Consider the following 24,158-nt stretch of genomic DNA (forward strand, 5'->3'; position numbering starts at 1 on the left):
ACCAACTTCCTCCTGGTGTCTTTCTGACCCCCCCCCCCCCCCAGCCACCCACTGCCCAGCCCCACACCGCATGGATACACATTTGCCACTACGACGGTTTCCATGGGAACCAGCCTCCTTCCTGACAAGTTCTCCCAACCGCCTCACCGCGCCAACGGGGCCAGCGGGGTAAAGGAGAGAGCTGTGCCCATGTTAGAGTCGACATCGCCGCAGGCGGCCAACCTCAGACGGGCCACTTTCCTAGTCACGGGGGGGCCACGCCTTAGAGCCAGAAAGCAGGGATCCAGACCCGTTGCCATGGAGACCTCCGCCGTGCCCGGTTGACTCCTCGGCGCCACCCTGGAGCGCTCTGCGATTAGATTACGGTGGCGACTTCGGTTCTCCCGCAAGCTACGGCGAATGGCACTCGGATGCATAAACGGCGCTTCATCTGCGATACGAAGAGGTTCATCCTAAAAAAATAAGTCCGAAGAACTTGAGATAGGGGGACACAATGAAGGGAGCCGCTCCCTTTCCTCAGCGCTGCCTCCAAGACTGGATCTGTGTGCGCCTCGGCGCTGAATAAATAAGATCGGGCAGCCAAGGGACGGCTGCAGGGAGCAGGGGGCCTTGTTATCGGCGAGGTCCAAGAGACACCCCTGGCCAACACAAACAGAGGAGACCGGCGGCCTTGCAAACCACTCCCCACCTCCCCACGACCTCCTGCTCAGAGCCATTAATTCAGGCATGCGTGCGGTTCCTAAACGGACTGACTTACCGTTTCCGTGCTCGCAGCAGCTGTGACCAGAGAACCTTGTACAGCTTCACATTTTACACGACTACACAGGTAAATATTTGCTGGAAAAACAGCAGGAAGAGTTCCTAACCCAAGGGCAGAGAGGCAGATTCCTTACCCCCCAAACAGTATGTACTTACAGAGAATCGATGAATCCTACAAACAGACACAAAAATCCAACTACTTAAATAAAATCAGTGTTCTGAAAGGGAAAAAAAAAATTTTAATTCTTGCTTGTCAAAGACAATATGGGGGAGAGTCGGCGTTGGCAGGATGTAATGCCGGAAATTAGGGAAACCACGCTTAGATTACTGGTAAAGCAGGGTCACAGTGAACCGTGCAGGACAAACACCCAGTTTATCTCTGGTGTCTCCAGGAACTTGGGACCTATTCGCTCCACAACCCCCCCCCCCCCCAATTCATTTCAGGATGTCCTTTGTCCCAAACAAACTCAACATGTAGAGGGTCACTTTGTAGAGGTGTGCCTGACTAAACCATGAGAACATGATATCACAAAACAGCAGCTATGGTACAACAGGCCATTAATCATAAATACTTTGGGTGACAAGAGAAACTGAATATTATTTGAAGGCAAAAAGAGTGGGTTCCCCTCCGTTGGTCATAATACACACCATTAATGATTAATGCAGCTTTACTTTGGAATTTATTCATTTTATGTTGCATATTCCATCCTGCTCTCCTGTGATGATGAAGATTGCAGTCCGGGGAGAGGGCCGGTCAGGGGTTAAGGACCTTGTTCAAGGGCCCAAATAGAAAAGTGGCTACTTTAGCAAACATGGGATTTGAACCAACAGTCATCCTACCACAGGCTCAAAGGCCAAACCTGCCTAGCCACACGCTGTTCCCCACCTTACAAGAACCATCAAGGAATAGCGTAAATTAAACTGGTGGACAGGTAGGAGAGATGTTCAGTAGGGACTGGAGACTGACGCCCTCATCTACCACAACACTGCTACAGAACTAAAGGAATGTGCCATTAACAGCAGGGAAACTGCAGTGCAATTGCTCATCCCAGGAAATTAACAGAACAGGGCAAAACTGCGCACAGACCTCAAATACATGAGGCATCACACATTACCTGCAAAAGATTTCTGCTATCTTCTACCCGTCGTGCTTTGCAGTGCATTCCATTTGAACTGGGAAGTCAGAATTTCCGAGTTCCTAGTCGGAAAATTTCAACTGGAACACCCTAGAAGTCAGAGTTCCGATTCGGAAGGTCAGAGGAACCTCTACAGCCCCGACCTCAGAATTCAAAGATGGCTGCACCCTTCATCAACAGAAGTGAAAGCTGTAGATGTATATACTGTTTTTGGCACTTAAGTCTTATGTGTGCCATACACACAGAACTGTCCAACCGCTATTTGCAAACATGTTGCTACAGGGTTTCTATGCACAAAGTACCGTGCAATGCAGTATCATCAACTGGTATTGCAAACAATGGCTAACAATGAACCTGGCTGGAACTGGTACTGCTAAAGGATTTTCTGACTCGTTTTACTGGAACAATGGTGATTCAGGTATGTCGTCATTCCGAACGCCAACTTCCGACTTCCGAGGTAAATGGAAAGCAGCGTTGACGTTAGACTACCAGAACAATCCGTGGCACAAATACCATTTCGGAGCCGCTCGCTGAGAGCCTTGATCCTCCATTTCACTGCCTGACAGCTCAGGCCTTTGCATCAGCATCTCCCATTCTTTCATTTCACAAATAACACTACGGTCAGCATGTGTTTTCTGAAAACCCTTAGCGCAGCCGAACACAAAAAACAAACAAATCTGCTATGTCAACGTAGAAACGGAGAATCACAATGAAGTAACTGTAGCTCCGAAACCCGAGCAGATCTTCTAGGAGGGATTTTTATTTATTTTTTTAAACAGGAAGGATTCAGAGGCTTCAAGGTGTGACCTTCCTCAAACGGGTCTCCACACTCAGGGTTGAACGAAAGGTCCTTCCCTAAAGCGAACACTGCAGCACATAAATCTGTGCTAGCGAGCAAATAGTTGCCTGATGTCAAGGGAAGCCAGAAGAAACGGTAGATCCTGCTTGCCTTACTTAGTCTCGTTTTAAATTCGGCAGCACCAGCACAAATGCTCTAACACAAACCATCAAGCGAACCAGACAGTGGAGGGGAGAGATTCCCTAAGCAAGTATCAGACTGCCTCAAGGAGCATCAGTGCACAGGCCATATCTTTCATTTAAGAGAAAAGAAAAAAAAAAGAAACCCACATATACACAACACTTGGTTCGTTATCTACAAAGGCACTTAGCTGAAAGCTTTTCTTCTGCAGAACAAGATACTCAGACTAAATGTCTTGGTAGTCTTGCAGAGAAAATTATGACAATCCTTTAAGATGGAATCAGGGGCACACATCAAGCCTTTATTGCAGTTTCTCAAGAGATTACATCACTCTAATACCCCGTCATATCATGTCACTTAAACTGAGCAACCATATTCACAGACAAATGCTATATCCAAGTAGAACAGGAAAAATTAAGTGTGACATTTATAAGAAGCCACTAAAGGAATCACAACACGCAATCTTTCAGTTAGTGAGACAAAACATTTCTGGTGAACATTTCAGAGGAGAACTGGCAGCGAGGTCAAATGACCAAACCCCATTGTGTCTGAAGAAATGACCTCCGCCCCCAATGGGGTCTTCGTAGAAGAGAGTGAGTGTGTGTGTGTGTGTGTGTGAGTGAGAGAGAAAGAGGACACCAACAGAGAAAGACAGTTTCCCAAGGCTCAGGAATGTGAGGAGTGGGCTGCTAGCAGTACTGCTTTTTTGGGTAGATCTTGACCAAAGAGAATCAATCATTGAAATAAATTGTAGTGATGACCACATCCTGTTCCTAGGATTGCGCTCTTCTGGACAGAGATCTCAGATATCATTCCTGGAATCTGTTGGAGCCACTCTCCCAGTTTGGGCGTTACTGCCCCGAGTGTTCCAATTACCACTGGGACCACTGTTACCTTCACCTTCCACATCTTTTCTAGCTCTGCATGTCTTGTTCTTGTTCCAGTAGCCCACTTATCGTCAGATTGTCCTGGTTCCTCAACATCTGGCGCAGACCTTGTTAATCCGGGCGACGTCTGAGCCGGCATGACTCTATTCTTATGTTTGTCTCTCATATTTGAGGTAGGCACAGTATAGCGTGAGGAGGTCTTGCCTAAGGACCCCTACTGGAGGTAGGCCACAACCGGGATTCGAACCCCGGTCTCCCGTGTGAAAGGCGGCGATCTTACCACTACACTATCCAGCCACTCATATATATATATATAACACTAATTCTGGTGTACATATGCTCTGAGAGCAACATCCAGGAGATGTGCACCTTATACACAGCAGCAGCTGTGAAACAGCAAAGATGAAAACATAAATGGGTCTAGTTTGCTAATAACATACTGCAGATTCATTAGGGATTGACGTAACGTGATGATTGTTCCAGCGACGGCACATCTGCGTGCCCCATAATTCAGGGATCTTGCAGCCTTTGGCTGGGATTAAAATGGGAATATTTTGCCCAAGAAAGACGGTAGATTCATCGGTACCACACATCGACAAGGACGTCGCTTGACTGCACAGAAATACCATTCAGACAGCTGCTCAGGGGAACAGAATTGGAGCATGCAGAAAGCACTTCAGATGTTTGCCTTGCAGCAACCTCCTGTTACATGCTGCAGCACAACGCTGGAAACCACTGTTGGTCGTACACTGCCGACAGCCAAAATGACTGGCACAAAAAATGCAGCCAGTCAAGATGCAACCAGATGTTTTGTGTTAATAACAGACAATTAGCTGCCCACAAAACTAGACGAGATCCTTCAGTTTGACAGAGTCTGGTCCTGAACGAAGGCTGGATCATAACAAATGAGAGAGGACCCAGGATTGCACTTGGGAGATGGGACCGAAACAACCAAGTAACTGTACCTGAAACTGTCGACACTAAACTGAAACTGACACGTCCTAATAAGCTGTGATATTCGCACTTTTCATCATTACCAATATTAGATCATCAGCAGAATCTTGCTTCTCGCGAAAATGTGCTAACATGTCGGCTGGGAACATGCGACGGCCTTTTACCTGCACCACAGCCTTAGACATGAGGACGAGGCGGCACTAAACACCCCTCCCTCATTTGTGAAATACATCCAATTCCCGCACCCAAGAATCACAGTGGCCATGGAAAGAGCAACGATTCATCGCCCTCCTACTCCATTCCTTACGCCCCATTCGAGACCGAGCGTGCCAGCACTGAGGTTGCCATGGAGACCTTTCACCCCTGACCTTGCAGAGACCAAGACTTCATGGAGGGGGAACATCTGGTTTAAATGAGCCGCGGGAGGCTGCAGAGGCCCCGCTTGGCTTGTCTTGGGGAGAACAGCTTCCCCTCCCCACTCATCCCCGCTGGCAGCCTCTGGGCAATGCGGCATGCGCAGGTTGGCCTCACTGCACAAGACGGCCAGCCTATATCCGTGTCTACAGTCTGACTGTGCATGTCAATTGGAGTATGCAGCCATCACTGCAACCCTACTGCTATCGACGCATGCCTACGAGCGGCAGGTTGCCAAGAGGAGTATCACTCTGAATTTAAAAGCAAAAGCGGAAGCTAAGCAATATTCAAACGACTCAGCAGGGTGGGGGGGGGGGGGGGGGGTAACACAGCGGAAGCTGCAGGTCCCTCAATAATGCCTGAGATGTTTAACTGCAGTTTTGAAACTGTGGCCAACGACAAGCCTTGTGGAATTCATTGCAGGTGAGCCTGTAGCTTTTTGAGGCTAGGAGGCAGAGAGGGGACTGATAGATTAATCGCTTCATTAAAAAGGCATTAGGAGGAGCGGCAGCTCTGTGGCCGCATTAGGCAAAAGCTCGCCAGCTGATTCGGAACCGCATTACTGTGGGGGATTGGGCTGGACGCTGCTACCTACTGCACTCCATCTCCGTGCAGATCCTCACCGGGACCAGTCTCGCAGCCAGACCACACATCCAGCTGAAGCACGCATCCCATCTGTCACGGCGCACATATGGCGAAACCGTATGAAACATTTCTGCCCTTCTGAGTTTGAAGAAAAAAAAAAAAGCTTCTCTCTCTAGACCAGTGATTGTAAATCTCAATCCATCCTTCCATCTTCCAAACGGTAACCCAGTATGCAGGGCCTAGAGCCTCTTCAAGCAGCACAGCACAGTGGTGTAAAGGTCACCACTGATGCAGCACCTAAACACTGGATGTAAAATAACACACATTTGTGCCGACTGGAAAACAGCTAAACCCCTTGGGACTGCAGTCACAAACTGCAGCAAACGGCATCAGATTAGCAAATACAGCCAATAGGAAATAGGGGCTGGTGATGATGTCACTGAAGACCGGTACAGGACAAGTGGATCAATCACATGCAAGGAGGGAAGCTGAGCTCCGTGGGGGCACCTGGCAGACGATACAGAGCACAGAACACAACAAATCAGCAAACCCGGACCACGGCCCGTATCCATACGCATTACCGTAACAACGCACGTGACATGCGTGTGCCAAAGCGCTATACTTCATTTGATAACCCATTCCAGCAGCTGACTGTCCTGCCAACTTCAAGGCAAAATTACCCAGCCTGCATTGCTGGGGAACCAAAAGGGGAAAAAAAAAAAAAATAAAAAAAAAAAATTTCATGGATTATTTTTCATTTGAAAATAATACAGGTAAAATAAGCAGTACAGGAAACCTCTCATCTTAGAAAATATTAGAAACCACCATTGGTATTCTCATTTTCATGATATCATGTAACAGTCGATTCACCTCCCTGCCATAATGCAGATGTTTAAAGGAATCTAAAGAGGATTGGAGGGAAGGGCAGGTGCATCTCAGGATTACTGTTAAATTGGAGTGGATCTGACTAAACTGGGAGCCATTCAGGGCCTCTGCCAGAGGAAATCTGCTCAAAGACATTATTAAATAAGAAAAAAATAACAGCAGTTAACAAAGGCAGGAAAACTAACCATCCACTTGGCTTTTAGAGCATGTTTTTATGATCGGTTCATTAAACACTTAAACAAGGAACCAAGAGTTTTCTTCAAGCATCACTTGAGTGGTTTGATCCCACGATTTACATCTGGCTGGCTACCCTCACCAAGAGAAGGCAGACAGCCCAGCCCAGCCCAGCCCAGCCCAGCCCGCCCCGCCCCCGGAAAAAATCCGACCCACTGCTAACTGCACCCTTGATTTACAATTAGCAAGGGCGTGTATGGTTTCTAGAAGGCTGTGAACATACGGTTTCACAGAAGATACTACAGACACACATTAAGGTCCACTGGAGACCACCGCACAGAGCTTGTCCCTTCGATCAAGATGCGGAGAAGAAGTGCAAGTCAAGCTATGGTTGAGAGCATCTCCACTTACCCATAACACCACCTGAGGCATTATGGCAAGTGCTACCATACCAAAGTAAATTTTACTGTAGTACGTTTCGAGGTTCTAAGAGACTGGGGAGATAAACGGCACGAGTTCCCCCATTTCCACACGGTGACAACTGTCTGATCTCTGCGATGCTAATGTCATGGTGACGAGATGTTCCATAGCTGTTTGATGGGTGGGCCGGTATGTCAGAAGGAGAAAGACCATTGGGGGGGGCTTACATACAATCACAGTGCTCCACAAACTCCACCTCCACACCTGAAGGATAAACAGAGCAGCAGTGTGCTTGTTTGCATGATCGAATTAGGGCAGCTGAAACATCTGCTGTACATGCGAGCAAATAAAACACCCCCCCACCAACCCATCATCAACATCAGTCATCCATCTGACTCACTGCATTTCCCTGACAGTGCCAGGCAAAGCCAACATGGAGCACAAGGCAAGTATCATTCCTGGCACCCCCCCCCCCCCCAGCACAAGGAGCATGTACAGCACCATGTGCACCATCTGGGAACAAGTGAAATGGACCCAAGAATTCAGCACCCCCTCAGAAAATGGGGCCCTAGGCAGCTGCTTGTGTCTCCCAAATCGGTAAGCCGAATCTGCTCTCTGAATAGGGTAACCAAAGGGGTAACACTTTTCCTAATTCATAAAGGCACCATTTTACCTACTGAACCTGCCAACCACGTTCTGTTACGACACCACAAACAAGTAGAGGGGGAAAAAAAAAAGTGTTACAGACAAAGCAGAAGAGAGACAGGAGTCCCACAAACACAGAAAAGGGAAGCGAGACCTGCTGATTAAGCTGAAGCGTTATTTGGTTTTTATACAATAGCAACAGCGGCCCAGTGACCCTGACGAGAACAAGCGGCTGGAAGACGGATGGGTGGTTTAGCAGCAACAGATCTGCAGCTCACTGACGCTACATAAAACAAACAAACAAATAATGGATGATAAGAGAATCCAGAGGCCAAGCACCGCAAAACTGAGCATCTTCCATCACCTATGACTGAGTTGGAGCAGAGGGGTCGTACTACAAACCCTTAGACCTGTATCCAACAGTAACAATCGCAGTCTGGGGGGGCAGGGGTCCGTTCTCTAATCTCACAACTAACTCCACATCCCCGAGGTCAACAGGCTTAGAGCAAGAACATCCAGGCACAACTTCAGAGCAGACCTGCCATGGGGCTTCAGGACACTCCAAAAAGTACCCCCCCCCCCCAGGTCACTGCTCAGCCCCTCCACAAAAACGCAGGTTTTTAAAAACTGCTGCAGCAATGACTTGAGCAGAAGGTTCATTAGCTGAGTGCTAACAAGGTTCGATTTCTCTTCTGTTTCACATTATTAAGGCCCATGCAGGAAGAAGCATCATGAGGAGTAAGGAGCAGCTTCCTATGAACCAGATACAGACATCAGAGTAGCACCAAGCCCCATACCTCATGCAATGATCCAAATGCCATTCACTAACCCTCCCTGTGGTACCGGATCCGTGTGCTGGACTGGACTCATTCAAGTTTACCACCAAGACGGGCGACTAATGCAATGCAACAGTCTTCCAACTGGTAGGAACAAAGCAGAGGCCTGAATCTGGAAGAATCCATAACAAAAATCTAAATATTTGAACGGCAGACCCTTCAGTACCGCCCCGCAGCCTAAGAGATCAGAGTCATGCTTGTGGCAGGAAGTTCAAAGCCTGGAACACGTTCTTCCACCGCTCCGGGTTCTCCCCTTCGACGGCAAAGCAAACATCCTTTCCGAGTGATGTTTCTGGCCCTTACGTGTGAGAAGGCCGCCATTTTCCACCGCATGATAATCCCACCCGGTCATTAAGTTGTAAATTGAGTGGTGCACTGCCCGATCAATGCTGGACCCTGCTAATTGCTGCGTGCTCATTACTACCACAGGGACGCAGCCATTTGTGGGTCTTGCTAGCATTTATGCCCCTGTGGAGAAAAAACAAAAACCTCCTGCACACTGCAAAAATTATTTCCCCTCCTATTAAAATGAATATGCAGCTGGGGGACATAAACTGTGGCTGCCTTAAGGTTCCTTCCAAGGAAACCAGCTGACCCACCAGGAAATGGGAGCCTGGGGCATGTGGACATTGTTAGCTTCCTGTCAGAGGGACAAATCGCTAACATTAGGCTTGCTTAACAGTACAGACATATGTACACCGGAATGATGAAAAAAAAAACAGACTAAACGGGAGACCCGGGTGAGACACATGGGACGCTTGGTAACCCAATCAGACTTTAGCTACTGACCACAAACCATGGAAAGGCCTGGATGAGCCCTGGGTACGTGAGCAGCCGGTTCGCCAAGTACCACCTGCCTCGTTTCACGCCTCAAAGCCATGACGAAATGAACGTTTGCAGCATTACCAACGAGGGAGAGGTGGGAAGAGGCGTCAGACCGTTTACATCTGGTGTCCGTTCATCCGGTGAAACAAAAACACCAGGACCAGCTACGCTGAAGGAGCACGGGGGTGCTGCCTTGAACCGTGTCGCATAATTACAGGGATTTCGATTTTACGCCTCTTACGATTTATCGTCGATATCCGATCAATGCTAAATGACCCATTCGTACCAATCCAATTAGGTGTTAGATATTCATATGAAACAACTGGAATCTGTTCCCATTAAGTTATTGATCCTATTCCTTCACATTGCCAGAGCTATATTCATGAAATACATTAACATACATCTTATCCACACAATGGGAAAAGCACCAGTTTGTCAGGTAGAGCAGGAGCATCACCGAGGTTATAAATTAATGAAAAATTACATAAGCAGACCAAATACAACAAAGTGACAGGTTTGAGAAGGCTACAGTCTTAGGAAATGAGCTCATGATAATTCTGTAACAATCTTGCCTGCTTGCTAAGCTCTGGGCGTGTTTACATGTAGGACCTCATGAATCACTCCAACCAAACAGCTTCTGACCCAACAATTTGCTGGCAAACAGGTACCTTGGTTGTCCATCCCTCAGAGGCACGAAACCAGCTACTTGTGAAGTTACTTCAAGCATAAAGTGAGTCTCACTAGACACATAACCTGATACCTAGAGGTTCCCTTTAGGTAACAATGTGCGGTTTCAGCAATTCACCTTCTTATCACTTAACGGAGATTCACTACTGGGCCAGAACAGAAATTCCCCGTTTCTCTAATGCAGTGAAGCTGTTTCTACATGCAGCACTTTAAACTTTCATTTACATTGGCAATTTCTAATTTTCTGTGCCAAGAGTGTGATTTGCTTGTGAAACTGATCTCTGCTGTGTCTGGCAGTGGGGGAATCTCCTATAATGCCACCTTATTAGGGTTTACTGATAACAACCATTCATTTTGACATATGCAAACATGTGCAACAACTTATGATAAAATGTCAGCTGTCACTCCCGCACGTTATGTTATGGTTTACATAGCTTGGTCTCCATTTCTTTAACAGTTCCACTACCTGGACATAATGTTTAGTCTTATATGCTTCTGTATATACTGTATACATTTGTTTGCAATTCTGATAATGTAGGTTTTGGAAGTTACTAAAATAATTGCATTGTGTGCAATAATAAAATAAACCTTTGAACCTTTAAGGTTTATGTAAATATAATAAACGTTCTCTGTAATAAGGGCTTTCTACCAAACCTAACATAAGCAGAAATTTATCCAAAATGCAACAAAGAAAATACTGCAGTCAAACGTTGTTCGCCCTCCAATATCTCACACTATATTATATACCCTATATTAAATATAATACTGCAACTCTATGAGACATCTGCAATTTCTTTTCCAGAGAACACTCAGGCAAAAGCCAGGCTCCAAAGTATCACGACTGCCATTTGATCGCAGCATTTCGGCATATTACCGTAATGTCTAGTCGCTTATCAGTGCGCACATCCCTGAAATTCTTGACAATATTCACTTCACTGGCTTTCATGTCAAGCTACTGAGGACTAAAGAATGTGCAGCTATGCGCAATCATTACATCAAGGCAGAAACATCCCCTGGCTATGCAGCCGCTAACTCCATCTGACGACATGAGTCCGGGGTGAACAGGAGGTTTCCATGTCTGGGAAGGCAGCATTCTGTTCGCAACACGCTGCACAGGCAGTGGAGCCAAGGGAAGGCCAGCCTTTACTTTCCCTTACAGAAGAGCATGGCAGTGAAATACAATTCCGCAGGTCGTTCATCAGAATGTGGAGATGTGACACAATCTACCGGAGAATTGTTTGGTTAATATCTGATAGTTCCCATGGGAACTCTTTGGAAATATCACAAGCTAGATTCAAGTCTCATGCAAAACTCAGATCATCCAGATTACGATTCAATGGTTAGATAGCTCTAAAGCCAACCACAGAATCATCATTATCATTGTGTTGTTTTTATTTTCGTGAGCACCAAGGAGATTCCCTGCTAAGATCCAGAGAGCAGTAAAAGCCTAGAACTCAGTAATGGCTGCTAGGACTCGCACCATTGTATTACAATTCGGCGCTTTCATTGCCAGAACACATCGAGTATGGCTGCGCCCGAATCTCATCAGCACAACCTCCACAATCCCTGTTACTCTGCAAGCTGTCACACACCACCGTGAAAATGTCACCAATTCAATTAAGTGTGTTTGCATGCTTTAAGCCAGAAAATTAACTCAGATGTTTAGAGAGCTGCACATATAGCTTTATGTTAGGTTCGCTTTTGGCAAATCAGATGAGAGTCCAAGGTATAAGCCAAGAGCATCCTGACCTGCACAATGGAGTCTAATTTAGGCACCACTGAACCATGATTCTTAGGTGAAATGGCAGAACATGTATCTTCAATCATGTATAATAATAGATTTAATATTACATTTCTGCGTGCCCAGCCAGCTACACAAACCCCTCACTGATAAATAAAGTCAATGAATTTTGAATGGAGCGAAACATCTACTCAAACATGCTGCAACCTGTGCCCAGTATTTGCCGTGCCTTTTGCACTTCCTCGTCCCCTCACACTCCCCACATGGTCTCTGCTGCCAGGGACACGAAGGGAGTCCCCAAGGGGGGGGGGGGATGTGACTCCTGGGCCTAACACGCACATTTAAGCGACACATACAGAACGCAAGCTATACTGCAGTACTAAAGACTCAGAACATGCCAACACAACAGGAGCGGCTACGAGGAAAAACAGGAGTCAATGCAGAGTGTTTGACACCATGCAATTACCGCTTCCTTATGCTTCATTCAGAGCTATGGGGTTATGCAGGGCCATTCTAGGGCAATCGTTATGCACATTTCCATATGCTGAAAGACTATTACAGAGCAATAGTAAGCCTTGCCATACAAACTCAGACTGACTGCAGGACTGCTAACCCAATCCGAGACACATTATGTCTAACCAGTGCTGCCCCATCCCAATCTCCCCTTTTACCCTCATGCTAACTGTATGCTGGATCACCTTTATGGTGCAAGGCTTTGCTTTCAATGTACCACATACAGCCGAGTCATTCATTTTTTTCAATGATATTACACTAAGCAAGGGCAGAACTTAAAATCAAACTGAGAATCTAACAATGACCTAAAAACGTTTGACCTCATTCGCCAGACTATTTGTGGACCACATCTGTACAAATCAGTTAGGTTCTTAGGAACGGCAACGAGTGTTTATTTGGGAAAACCGCATGAATCCACTCGACAACAGTACAAGATGTACAATCTGTTTCGTGGTGCTTGCTTTGTTATAAGATGGGGGGGGGGGGGGAAACGGAGTAAATATGCATCTACAAGAGGCAGAAATCGAATTCGCTTTTTGTAGTGCCTTTGCTTTTGAAGTGGTCAAGATTCGTTTACGCCGCTCAAAACGTAAAAATACATCAAGGTGATTAACGCGTAAAGTGTAAAAAGGGTATCCGAGATTTGCATATACAGTAGGTTAAGGACATACACGGCTAGGGCACGTTATGCTATCGGGTGCACGCAGTTTATGTGCAGAGGAGCCTCGCGCTGAAGCAGGCAGGAACGTGCAGCCAGCCGGCGCGAGCACATCTGCGCGAGCACATCTGCGTGCAGGAAAAAGGAGGTTATTGTTACAACCGCTTCCTCAAACGCAAACGTTTCCCGGGGAGGAAACGGGAATACTGGCCGATCGCCTTGCGCCCCCTCCCCCCAAAATACCCAGGTGTACGCTGTGAAGCTAGCCTTACCTACACTATCATCTAAAACGTCGTATTGAAATGCCCAGCTTGTGACAGGGACGGGGTAAGACGGGAACAGTTAACAGGAGCAAACACCCCGCCCTTTTCCGAAGGAAAAGGAGAACACTGACTTCCCAAGACTGCGCGCGTCCTCGGGCGGCGCGCGTGGCAACGCTTCATGTGGCTGCTTTTCGGCGCACGTGAGCCGCCGGCGTCCGCTAGGACCAATATGTTTGCTGATCAGTGTGCGTCCGGTGGGCAGCCACGCCAAATATGGGGGGCTGTTAAAAAATATCAATGCAAACTGCACCACAGCTGCATGCACTGAGGACGAAACGGGGGCGAAAACGCCCAGTGCCATTTTAACAGAAACGCGTAGGAATTACATAACTAATTAGAGTATGTCGATAAAACGCAGTCCGTAATGCGTAATATTTTATATTCCCAAGATCTGCAGAATCGACCGTTAAAAAGACTTTCGATATTGCTAGACCATGCTATTGACACGCACACCATCCACTGATCTGATCTGCTTAACCAAGAACAAATGGTCAAATTTCTTTAATGTCAAATAATACAATACATCCGCGTTTTCCTTAAATAATCTTCAACTTTAAACTAAAGAAACGCGCTGATGTGATCAATCCAGGTTTGTTTCCCCATGTGCATATATTTTGTACACAAATATATTGATTGTTTCACATGCACGCACAGGTAGTTAATAAATATGCGAGAACTAGCCATAGTGAAAATCATAAGGAGATAATACTAATAAGACATCACTTACCTTTTACTTGCGTTTCATATTCAGCTATTATTTCCTTGTCTTTTCGAAATTTTGCTGGAGACGTCATCTCTATTTGATTTCAGAAGCCTAAATTGAACGGCGAGGCAGTAACAATATTCGCCAATAAAATAAACGTAATCGTTGTAATTCGACCGGAGAAAGAGAGAAGTCCGCGAATAAACTGCCGATAAACCCAAACAGCGTCGTACTTGTTATTGTTCCCTGTTGATGTTCAAGCCGTCCGCATTATGAGACTTCAGCCAGCAGTGCTCTTCCGTGAGATTTTTTTATATTTATATAAACGTCCCTGATCACGGCAGTAAAGAAAAAAAATTCAGGCTCATTCCCATGCACCAAAATCAAGCCGACTGTCGTATCCAGAAAGTTTGTTCTTATTGCGAGCATTCATAGCAGGGTGAGCAGCGTGTCATGCAGTGGTTGACTTCCCCCTGAAATGAAGACAAGGATAGGTTTGTGTGATAATGCAGCGATATGGATACACGCTGCAACCCCGAGGCTGACAGTTGCGCATAATTAGGATTTATGATGCAAGTACACACATTACTTTTGATCTGCACCGTGTGAATACCTTTGTAATCAAAATCACATGCTCGTCCGAAAGCGAAATGAATAACGATTACCGCAGTTATATTTTGGACCCCTGCGGTCACACCGTCAGAATTTCTTTAGGAAGGGGGTACTTTCCCCACCCTCCTCTGAACAATAAAGTTAGAATTACGGAAAATTTGCTGGGCGGTTTCTTCAAATAGATACATTTTGACTATTAATACAAAAAAGCCACCATTACTGTCATAACTTTGAACATGCCCAGTATGTTCTGGAGCGTTACTGTAGCCCGTTCACCTAAAGTAGTACGTGATATTAACACTTTATATCTTCAAGAACAATCGGAAGTGTAGATAATAAGTACGTATTACACTACTACGACTCGCATCAGCATTTCTATTCAGTTACCCGTTAAGCTGTAATGCTTGTATTACTATGAGCTAGCTTTTTAACTATGAATTTGCGTAATCGCTGTTTATTTAACACTCACATAGACCAGACATTAGATGTTTTACACAGGAGATAATTGCTAAAGCGCATTACTATATCGCACCAACACTTTAGGGGTTAACCCTAAAGAAAGGTTAGGGTGATCCTTGGAAATAGTATTCCAAGTATAACATTAATTATCGGCAAAAACCTTAAATATAGCTATTTTTGAAACTTTCTCGCCAAATGGCTTTAATAAATAAGACTCCCAGCATACGACTTTTTTCCTACGCATAACGCAATGGATCAAGACTACCGGCACAGTAAAAACAGAATAATTTATTTAAAACTTACCTCGAATACTATTTCCATTTGGGTTCTGTTAATCTCGGCAAAGGGCTTTTCCCGTCAACCGCACCGCTTCCAACTTTCGAACATTTCTCCAAAGTCTGAAAGAATAAGCCCGCCCCTTCGCATAGGATAAGAAAGCGGAGTATTTCTCTAGTTTCTTCATTGGGCTATATTATTAAGAATGGCATAAAAGATAACGAATCAGAATGAGCACTTTTTTAAGGACCGTTTCCTAGCGCTTACAATACAGTCGTCCAATTAAAATGCTTACCAGTGGTTAAAGAGGCGGGACCTAGTATTATTTGCTTAAATTTTGTTAAAGGACCTATTCTACAGTGCTAAAATCATAAATATAGTTGTCAAATAACTTCATAAATTTTGTTGTAGTGGTGTTCGTTTATTATAAAAAGTGATTTAATAGTTTTTTTCCTGCGATGTTATATTGCGACCAATGAACAAAACGGATCAGACCATAACCGCTACCAATTTGTTAAATTCCGAAAGCTGGTCATAGTTCAGCCAATAGCGAGCTTCTCTGTGCTTGGCAGTTCTAACATCTGCCAATCACATTCGTCTAAGTAATTGATGTGATCCAATAGCAAACTGGTTACATTTTCAGCTATCCAATCCAAAAGAGGGATGACACATTTTGAAAATCTTTCAGGAAGTTCCGGCCCACCGCTGTCGGCTCTAAGTAGGAAGGTGTAAACAAAAACAGAAACGAGTTCGCCGCTCTGTCAGAAGCGTCCTTAAAACATTATGATCGTCTGTAGAGACCTTTAACAACAGCTGCCTGGTGTTCTGCGGCACTGCAAACGACCCGCGCTGCTAGCTAGCTAATGTTATAAGTTATATGCTGCACAGAAGTTAGTTCTATCTCAAGCATAATGGCAGGTTACTAGGTTTTGTCTTTTCTGGTAGCTTTCAGATAAACTAGGGCATTTAATCACGTCTGTCATACAAGCAAGCGCGCTTCCCAAGTAACGTGTCTTTCCGTTAACTAGCTTATTTGCGAAGGTTACCTGACTAGAAAGCTGGTGCATAATTGTCTAGGAATATTTCTATGGTATTCTGCAGTTTACTTGCTTGCATCAGCATTTCGGTGTAATTGGTGGGAAAAAATTAACGCTATGTCTACACCTTATTTTAAAAATAAATGTGTTACGCAGCTGAATTGTATATACTGCGATAGTCTACTTTGTACGAGGGGGATGAAAGCTGTGCTCTTAGCCGATACAGAGGTTGAACTTTTTTCGACTGATATACCGCCTAACAGGTAAGTCTCTACCGAATTATCAATTAGATCACTTAGATTAATTAGATACCTCTGACAGGTCACGTAGCCAGTGGCAATTTTCCGTCAGATAGATTGTGATTTTTCTGTTGTATTTGATTTTTCTGTTGGATTTACCCCATTACAGTGAAACTAATTTTGATACGGTGTATTGCATTTTTGTATGCATTTGTATAAACAGGTTTATCTGCGATCAGATTAGACATCAAATTTTCTTTATTAGTTAACAAGAACAGTGTCACAGCTATTAGTGTAGGAATTAATACACGTGGCACTTTGTGAAAGGCATGGATAAAAAAGTTTGTTCAGTGCATTATTCTGTTTTGCTGGTGACAATGCCTCAATCCCACTCTGCAGAACAGTGGATTTTGTCTCGGTCTGCTATTCTACAAAAACCTGTAAGTGCAAGCTGAGAGACGTGGCCTGTCTGAAGTGGTAAGTAATATCTTATTGTATTACCCTACACACGTCAGCTGCAGAAACCAAATGCACATCTTTTAATATGCTGCATAATTCAATCCATGTATTTTTCCCTATTCGCTTAGTTGGCAAAAGATCACTGTGAACCTGGACCCTGTCCTAGTGAAATCCGGTGCCCAGGGCAGAGGACACGCCGTCTCACACCAAGGGCAGCTTACAGACACAAGTCCACTTGAATTGCACGTTTTTTGGAACCAGGAATACCTAGGAAACATGCAGACTCCACATACACAGTGCTGGGTCATTGATTCATTCAAACTCTGGGAGGCATGACCTCATTAACCTGCTTGAGCCACACTGCCGGCCCTGTAAACACATATTCAACGTATTGTTTAGAAATGTTAATAAATGAAGATTAATTTGTGACTAGATTGTTAAGCTAGACCAGTGTCATAAACTGTCAGGCAGCTATATTGTTACGTTTGTTCTTGTTTTTCAGGTTCTAGCAAAATGCTATAGTTTAATATCCTCTAGATGTCTGACTCATAAAGTCTGCCGGGACAGCCAAGTATCGATTGCATTGTTATTAGCTTACAAGGCTTTTTTTAGCCACTCATGTATTATTTGGGAAACTGGAGGCTGAAACCGTATTCTAGTTATGTGTTTTTAACTGAAACGTATCCTATTTTGATGTGGGGGGACATGAAACCATTCATTTCTTTCATTTGCTCATTCAATCATTGTTCTCTCAATTGTTCTTTATTCTTTGATTCAGACATACAGACATTTTTAACATTCATTAATTGATCTGTTTGATTAATTGATTGATTGATTATTCGAGAGTGTGATGGTTCCCTTCATTTCCTCCCCTGCTATCATCCCCCCCCCCCCCCCCCCCCCCCCCTTGCTGGTGTGCTGGTGTCCTGAACGCTTGCTGACCCTGTGCCTCTGTCTCCTCTCTGCATCAGTGGCAACGTTGTCGGCTATCATGTGGTGGCGCCGTGCACACCCTGCCTGCACTCCTGTAACAACGGTCACTTCTGGATGTTCAACAGTAATTCAGTCGTACCAATCAACAGGCCGGACGCCTCGGGTGAGGATTTCCCTGATGCACGGGGAATCCCTGCCGCTCTGCCATTCTGTCAGCCATGGCTTGTTTGTTAAGAGAATTCATCCTTATATATGTATATGGCAACCCTAATCCTACCATTCTGTAAAACAATTCTGCACCTTGATCCTATTTTCCACTTGGGCTGTTTACTAAGAGAATTTATCCTTTTATAGGTGCATGCCAACATTTTTAGATGCTTATCTATAATGGAAAACAATCGCAGAATTTAGAATGTAATGCGGGGGCGTGTTTTTGGCATTAGGGCCAGATACATGAGGAGGGATGCCTTTCAGACCCTCACCGCCTCTCCCCCTTCTCTCAAAGGCAGAGAACTATATGACCCATTTAGATGTTACTTTAAACGTAGTTCGATAATCCGTTCGGCTGACTTTTTAGGAGGGAGCCGTATGCGATCATGCTGGTGCTGCATGGCATCAGGCATCACATGCCCTTCTGTCCAGTTTGGTCGTCATAAACAGAACAGAGGCAGAGATGGAGAGGTTCAGCTGCAATAAGTAGCTTTCCTCGGGCCGTAAACGTTTGTGAAATCTCCAAATAAATATTAATTAAACTGGTTCTACGAGTTACTCCAAATTATTAAAAAAATTATGAACTATATAAATCCTTCCCACCTAGATTAAGGTTGTACCTGCCATATTTGACTGAAGACGTCAAAGGCAGTGTGAGCCTAGGGTGGGCAGGTGCTCATCTGGAATCAGTTCAGAAGTGCTCTGTGTTGCAGAAGATGTGCACGTCCACACATGTCACATGCACAGTTATACTGGTGCAACTTGTAGTGAAATGAAGATCCGGCTGGCTCCTGAGACTGCAAAAAGGAGAGTATAGACAAATGAAAGTTAAGTTACGTTAAATTAAGTATAAAAGGTAGCTTGGGAGGCTAAAAATGAAACCTAAATAGAAGAATAAAAGGTTATGGTTAAAAATTCTATTCAGAGACAGTGTAGGTAGGATTATATGCTGTACGCATGGTAGGCAGCGTGCAAATGGCAAACACAGGCAAATAAACCCTGAAACCTTTGCTGCTTGACGTGCAAATCCAGCATGTCAGTATTAACTCGTACTTGTATTGTCTTTACCTTTTCTTTGTGTACCTGAAAACCCACATATCTTGATGGCCAGGATCACAGAGCTTTGGTGTTTTGACAGTTATGATGGCTTTGCCTCAGCCAGCACAATGTCATCATGCTTTTTGTGATAATTCCAGAGGGCTTAGGAGAAACAGGTTTGCATTACAACAGGAACAGAAGATTGCGGCCGGTGATAACGGGAAAACAACAATACTGTGCACATTTAATCACTGATGTGGTTCAGTTCATTACGCAAAAGTCCTTAGTTGATCTATGACACAATATTTTTTGACCACCTGTAAGTTTTGCTAATTCTAAACACAAATTTACTAGTGATCACTTTACATTAATTTAGCAGATGCTATTATCCCAAGTGACTCACTTGTTTTGAGGTTTAGTCAGTCTATGGAGTTGTTGGAGGTCAAGGGTCTTGCTAAGGGACCTAACAATGACCTTCTCATCACAAGACCAGCATCCTACCATGCTGAGCTGCACACCAACCTCCCCCCATTGCAAATATAAGAATATAGGACATTAGGTTTAAACATGTTACTCATATCTATTGAAGGTTTACAGTATAATTTGGCTGTTTCTCCAGGACTGAATCTGCTGCTATGGGGGGACCTCCCTGAGCTGGACGACCTGGAAGGGGAGGACCAAAGCAGCCAGTCGGAGGAGCAGTACCTCAGGTAGAAGAGGTGGCCGCCAGCAAGAAGATCCAGATGGCCTCTGTGAAGCACATCTTCTCAGGTTTATTCTGTTAGCTGTCAGACAGGTACTGTAAAGACTGCACACAGGCAAATGAGTCTCGAACCACGAGCTGTCCTCACTTCACTGTTTACACAATCTCGAGTCTGTAGCCGCTCTAACCTGTGTGTGCCTTGAGTGACTCCATGGAGCATTTGCAAGTAGTCCAGTAGTAGACCGGTAAGAATTCAGGGTAACACTTTACTTTGATGGGGCACTAATACTTAGTAGTTTCTCGGTTACTATTGAAATACAAATCGTAAACCAATATAGTCGCTACATGTCACAGTTCATTAATGAAGAACAAACATGAAATCAGTATTTAACATTTGTTATTCGTTACTTTGTTCCTTCAGTAGTTCCTTCAGTAGTTCCTTCAGTAGTTCCTTCAGTAGTTCAATAAACAGTGACAGTAAAGCTTCTATTCTAAACGATGTAACGATTCAATAATGATGAACAAACATGAGATCACTATGTAACTAAGACTTGTGGTTCGTGGTTAATTAATACATTTGTGAGAGTATAATACTGTATTATTTGTGCCCCCTTAAGTAAAGTGTCACCGAATTCACTGCTCAACTATTTCTCCTTGGTGGTCATTATCAGAACTGGTGTGTATGGCTGGAGAAGGATATGAAATCCTTAAATTGTTCAGATGTCTGTAAATATTTGACTATTGTCGGCTAATTTTAAAAAGCAATGCTTGCGTTGCTGCAGCAAACTGTATAAATTAGAAGGAACCACTTTGACCCATCAACTGAACAACATGCAGTGAAACCTGTGACTGCCCACTGCAGCAGTCAGTGACAGGGGAGTCTGAGGAAGTTCTGTTTGATGCAGCACTGTGAACCTTAATGAAGTGTCATTCACATTTGATTATTCTTTTGGATTATGCAGTATTTTTCTTGTAATTACATTTCTGAATTTGTCTAACTTTGTAACAGGACTTATGGAAATAGCACTGACTGAACTTTAAACATTTTATAATCGTGCCTAGTGAGTTTGAGAGTAATGTCTTTGTAAATTCTGGGGGAAAATGTTAGAAAATATTAGAAATACGGTGTTATAAATAGACATGTCCTCATGTAAACTGTGGACCCAGACGATTATGATTAAATAAAAGGAAGATGTCAGTTTCTGACTCAGCCCGTGCAAAATGTTGCACCACAGCTAGTCGTTTTAAGTCCGTGACTTCCAGACCGGTCCTCGGGGATCCCCAGCCGGTGCATGTTTTTGCTAGCTCCCAGCTTCCTACCAGACAGTCCACATTTGTGTGAGCTGTGTGGGGGGTCCCCGAGGACCGAGGATGGGAAACATTGGTTTCAGTGTCCTTTCGAGATCCCTAGAAAGTGGAACTGAACTCTTCCTTTTAGCATCCTTGGTACAGTAAGATACTGTAAGTTTTTGCCTGTTTTATGCATTAGAGGTGTGGCAACGTGCTTAGCTGACATTAGGTCTTTCTTTACACTGTGAGTGAGTGCTGGAGTTTCTGGAAGGTGCTGATTAAGTTCACAGGATGTCAAAGGGTTGCGGTACGCCTGCCTGTTTGTACCCTGTCCTGAGAAGTGCCATAAGTTGGCAAAAGCAACTTTATACAGCTGGGCAGTTGGCATTATGGTTTCAGCAATACATTCTTTCTAGCACTATCGGCTGGAAAAAATGCATGAACGTATGGGCTTTTAGTGTAATATTAAATTTGTGAATTCACAAAAAAGAGGTGAGGCCAAGCATTTCTTTCCAAAGAATGGATTTTGAGAAAGCTCTAGTGCCTTATTAGATGTGACTGATGGAGATTGAATGTAGAGCCGCAGTCTGTCAATTGTGGGCTTCTGACATTCTTGGTTGCACTAATCTTATTGATTATTTTTACACACAGTTTAAACTGTAATTTGAAAAACCAGAGCATGAAAAGTACCTGACATTGAAATTGGGATCAATTCTGTTGATCCTTAGTAGATAAAAAATGAAGTTTTTTTTTTTTTCTTAAAATGAATCCCTGGAAGTCCATCTGAAAATATAAAGAATGACATTGCCTTAGAATGTGCTTTCTGTGTGTCCTGGATATTACACCGCAAAGTGCTGTTGTATCACAGTGACAATCTTTCCAGTCATTTTATATGTAAAATTTCAACTGCCCAGATGTTTCTGTTTACTACATTATGTTCTCAGCTTTTGTGTGTGTGCGTGCGAACGCATACAATTTATTTTTGTACATTTTGCATTGTTCTATTGTTTTATATAATGGCTAAAGCATTAACTTTGCTTAAGTGCTTAAGATATTTTATTACATTTCTGTTTTTTTTTTTTTTTTTTTAATGGAAAGTCAAATAAATGTAAACAATGCTTAGAATATTCTAAAACTAATATGAATGGTATTTATCTAAAGATGTCAGAATGCTTGTATTTATTGAAGAACCTGACGATTTGTACTGAGACTCCTTGACCTTTTTTTGACTCGTGTCATGCTTTGCTTTTTTGGGGAGGCAAAAATACGCGAACATTAAAATTGCATTTGTTTTGTTATATTTTTGATGGCTGTCATGGTTTCCCTTTTTGTTCATTGCCGGTAAACTTATTCAGTGATGCAGCACCCCCCCACCCCCCCGTGCCACACTCGCCACCAACACTGCCTCTATTCATTAGTGGAACTGCCCAAAGCTCAGTTGTTCAGACCCCCCTAGGGTATCACCCTAGTCTTCTACAAACTGTTGAACGGCTGGTTCTGTTCTGAACTAAGAATCGTTTCAGTGTCCTAGTGAATTTTCTCAGGATCGTGTTTATAAGTGACGGTAAGAGGGAGTGATTTGATTTGAGAGCGACGGTTGGTTTCATGGCTGCAGTTTGAGGAGCACTGAGCAGGTCGGTGGTGGTGAAGCGGCAGCGAGGTCATTGGTATTACGGCAAATCCGCATCCCTGTCCGGTCATGAACTGTGGGTAAGGTGAGGGTAAAAGGACGCCCATTTCTCTGCAGGGTTTGGAGATCTGACAGCAGCCATACCTCTTGTAGTTCACATCAGGTAATCCACCTGAAGCTAAACAGGGAGACCCACTAGGGAAGCTGGGTTGCTGCTGGAAGAGGTGTTGGTCTGGTCAGCAGCTCATCCTGTGGTCTGTATGGATCCTAATGCCCCAGTGCAGTGACGGGGGGGACTGTGCTGTAAAAATGGCGCCGTCCTTCGGATGAGACGTAAAACTGATGTCCTGATTCTCTGAGGTCATAAAAGATCCCTGGGTTTCCTTTGAAAGGGTAGGGGTGGTACCCCGATGCCCTGGCTAAAACTGCCCACTGTGGCCTTATCAAAATCTGCCCTCCTAATCATCCCCTGTGTCTAGTGAATTCTCTTCTACCCCTTCACCACCTTAGCTAGTGTGTGGTGAATTACTTGTGCAGCATTGCTGCCTTCGCATCATCCAGATGGGTGCTACACGGTGATGGTGGCTAAAGTGGTTCGTCGTCGTTTCTTGCTTTGGGTGTCATGAAAAGCGCTTTATAAATGCAACCTTTATTCATTTATCTGGACCTCAGAATCGAGGTCCCGTTCTTCCCGATGGAGTGGGTTCAGCTGAGGCTACCCAGGAATCTCGTCCGGATGTCGGCTCCCAAGATAGTGGTAACAGGAACAGCCAGCATGGGCCCATAAGCCAGTTGAATGATTCAGTGAAGATGGAGAAATAATGATACAAGGAGCTAATGCCAACTCATCCAGTGACTAAAAGTAAAACTGAATGAGGTTTGTAATCCATAGCCTCTGCCCTAATAACTTCAAAGGATTTTATCACAGTTACCTGCCCTCCTTCTCCTGGAGTCAACTCTGAAGTCTCCCACCTTACTGAAGAACAGAAAGTGCAAAGGGGGCTTCCAAAAGAACTACAGGAAAGCAACTGATTTAAAATTCAGGTTTGACCAACTAACTTGCATTACAATACAAACTTCTGGTGGTCGGACACCTTGTGCACATCATCACAGATGTCAATAAGATGTGTGGAAGTAGGTAGATGCAA

At 44.4% G+C, this 24,158-nt stretch overlaps 2 protein-coding genes across 4 annotated transcripts in view; one reads left to right on the plus strand and one right to left on the minus strand.

Annotated features, from left to right (window-relative positions):
• Window positions 1-15,640, minus strand: part of srgap2 (SLIT-ROBO Rho GTPase activating protein 2) — a 77,288-nt gene extending 61,648 nt beyond the window's left edge. For all 3 annotated transcript variants that reach the window (XM_049004271.1, XM_049004270.1, XM_049004272.1), the window contains exons 1-2: window positions 15,499-15,640; window positions 14,149-14,597 (exon numbers count right to left, since the gene is read on the minus strand). In XM_049004271.1, coding sequence (XP_048860228.1) covers window positions 14,149-14,215 — 67 coding nt within the window. In that variant the 5' untranslated portion in view covers window positions 14,216-14,597; window positions 15,499-15,640. The remainder of the gene's footprint in view (window positions 1-14,148; window positions 14,598-15,498) is intronic.
• A 535-nt stretch (window positions 15,641-16,175) lies between these two features.
• On the plus strand, window positions 16,176-22,469 carry fam72a (family with sequence similarity 72 member A). Its single transcript, XM_049004322.1, has 4 exons — window positions 16,176-16,771; window positions 17,147-17,224; window positions 18,178-18,302; window positions 20,007-22,469. The coding sequence occupies exons 1-4, from the start codon at window positions 16,626-16,628 to the stop codon at window positions 20,099-20,101; spliced, it is 444 nt and encodes a 147-aa protein (XP_048860279.1). The 5' UTR covers window positions 16,176-16,625; the 3' UTR covers window positions 20,102-22,469.
• Window positions 22,470-24,158: the final 1,689 nt, after the last annotated feature.

This window comes from Brienomyrus brachyistius, unplaced genomic scaffold, assembly GCF_023856365.1.
Source record: "Brienomyrus brachyistius isolate T26 unplaced genomic scaffold, BBRACH_0.4 scaffold100, whole genome shotgun sequence".
In the NCBI taxonomy this organism is placed as follows: Eukaryota; Metazoa; Chordata; class Actinopteri; order Osteoglossiformes; family Mormyridae; genus Brienomyrus; species Brienomyrus brachyistius.

What these genes read in the sequence shown, in the direction of transcription:
- fam72a (XM_049004322.1), top strand. Translation starts at nt 16,626, where the DNA reads ATGTCTACACCTTATTTTAAAAATAAATGTGTTACGCAGCTGAATTGT. An exon ending in ACTGATATACCGCCTAACAG is followed by an intron (nt 16,772 to 17,146) that starts GTAAGTCTCTAC and finishes CCCACTCTGCAG; the next exon opens with AACAGTGGATTTTGTCTCGG. An exon ending in GACGTGGCCTGTCTGAAGTG is followed by an intron (nt 17,225 to 18,177) that starts GTAAGTAATATC and finishes TCTCTGCATCAG; the next exon opens with TGGCAACGTTGTCGGCTATC.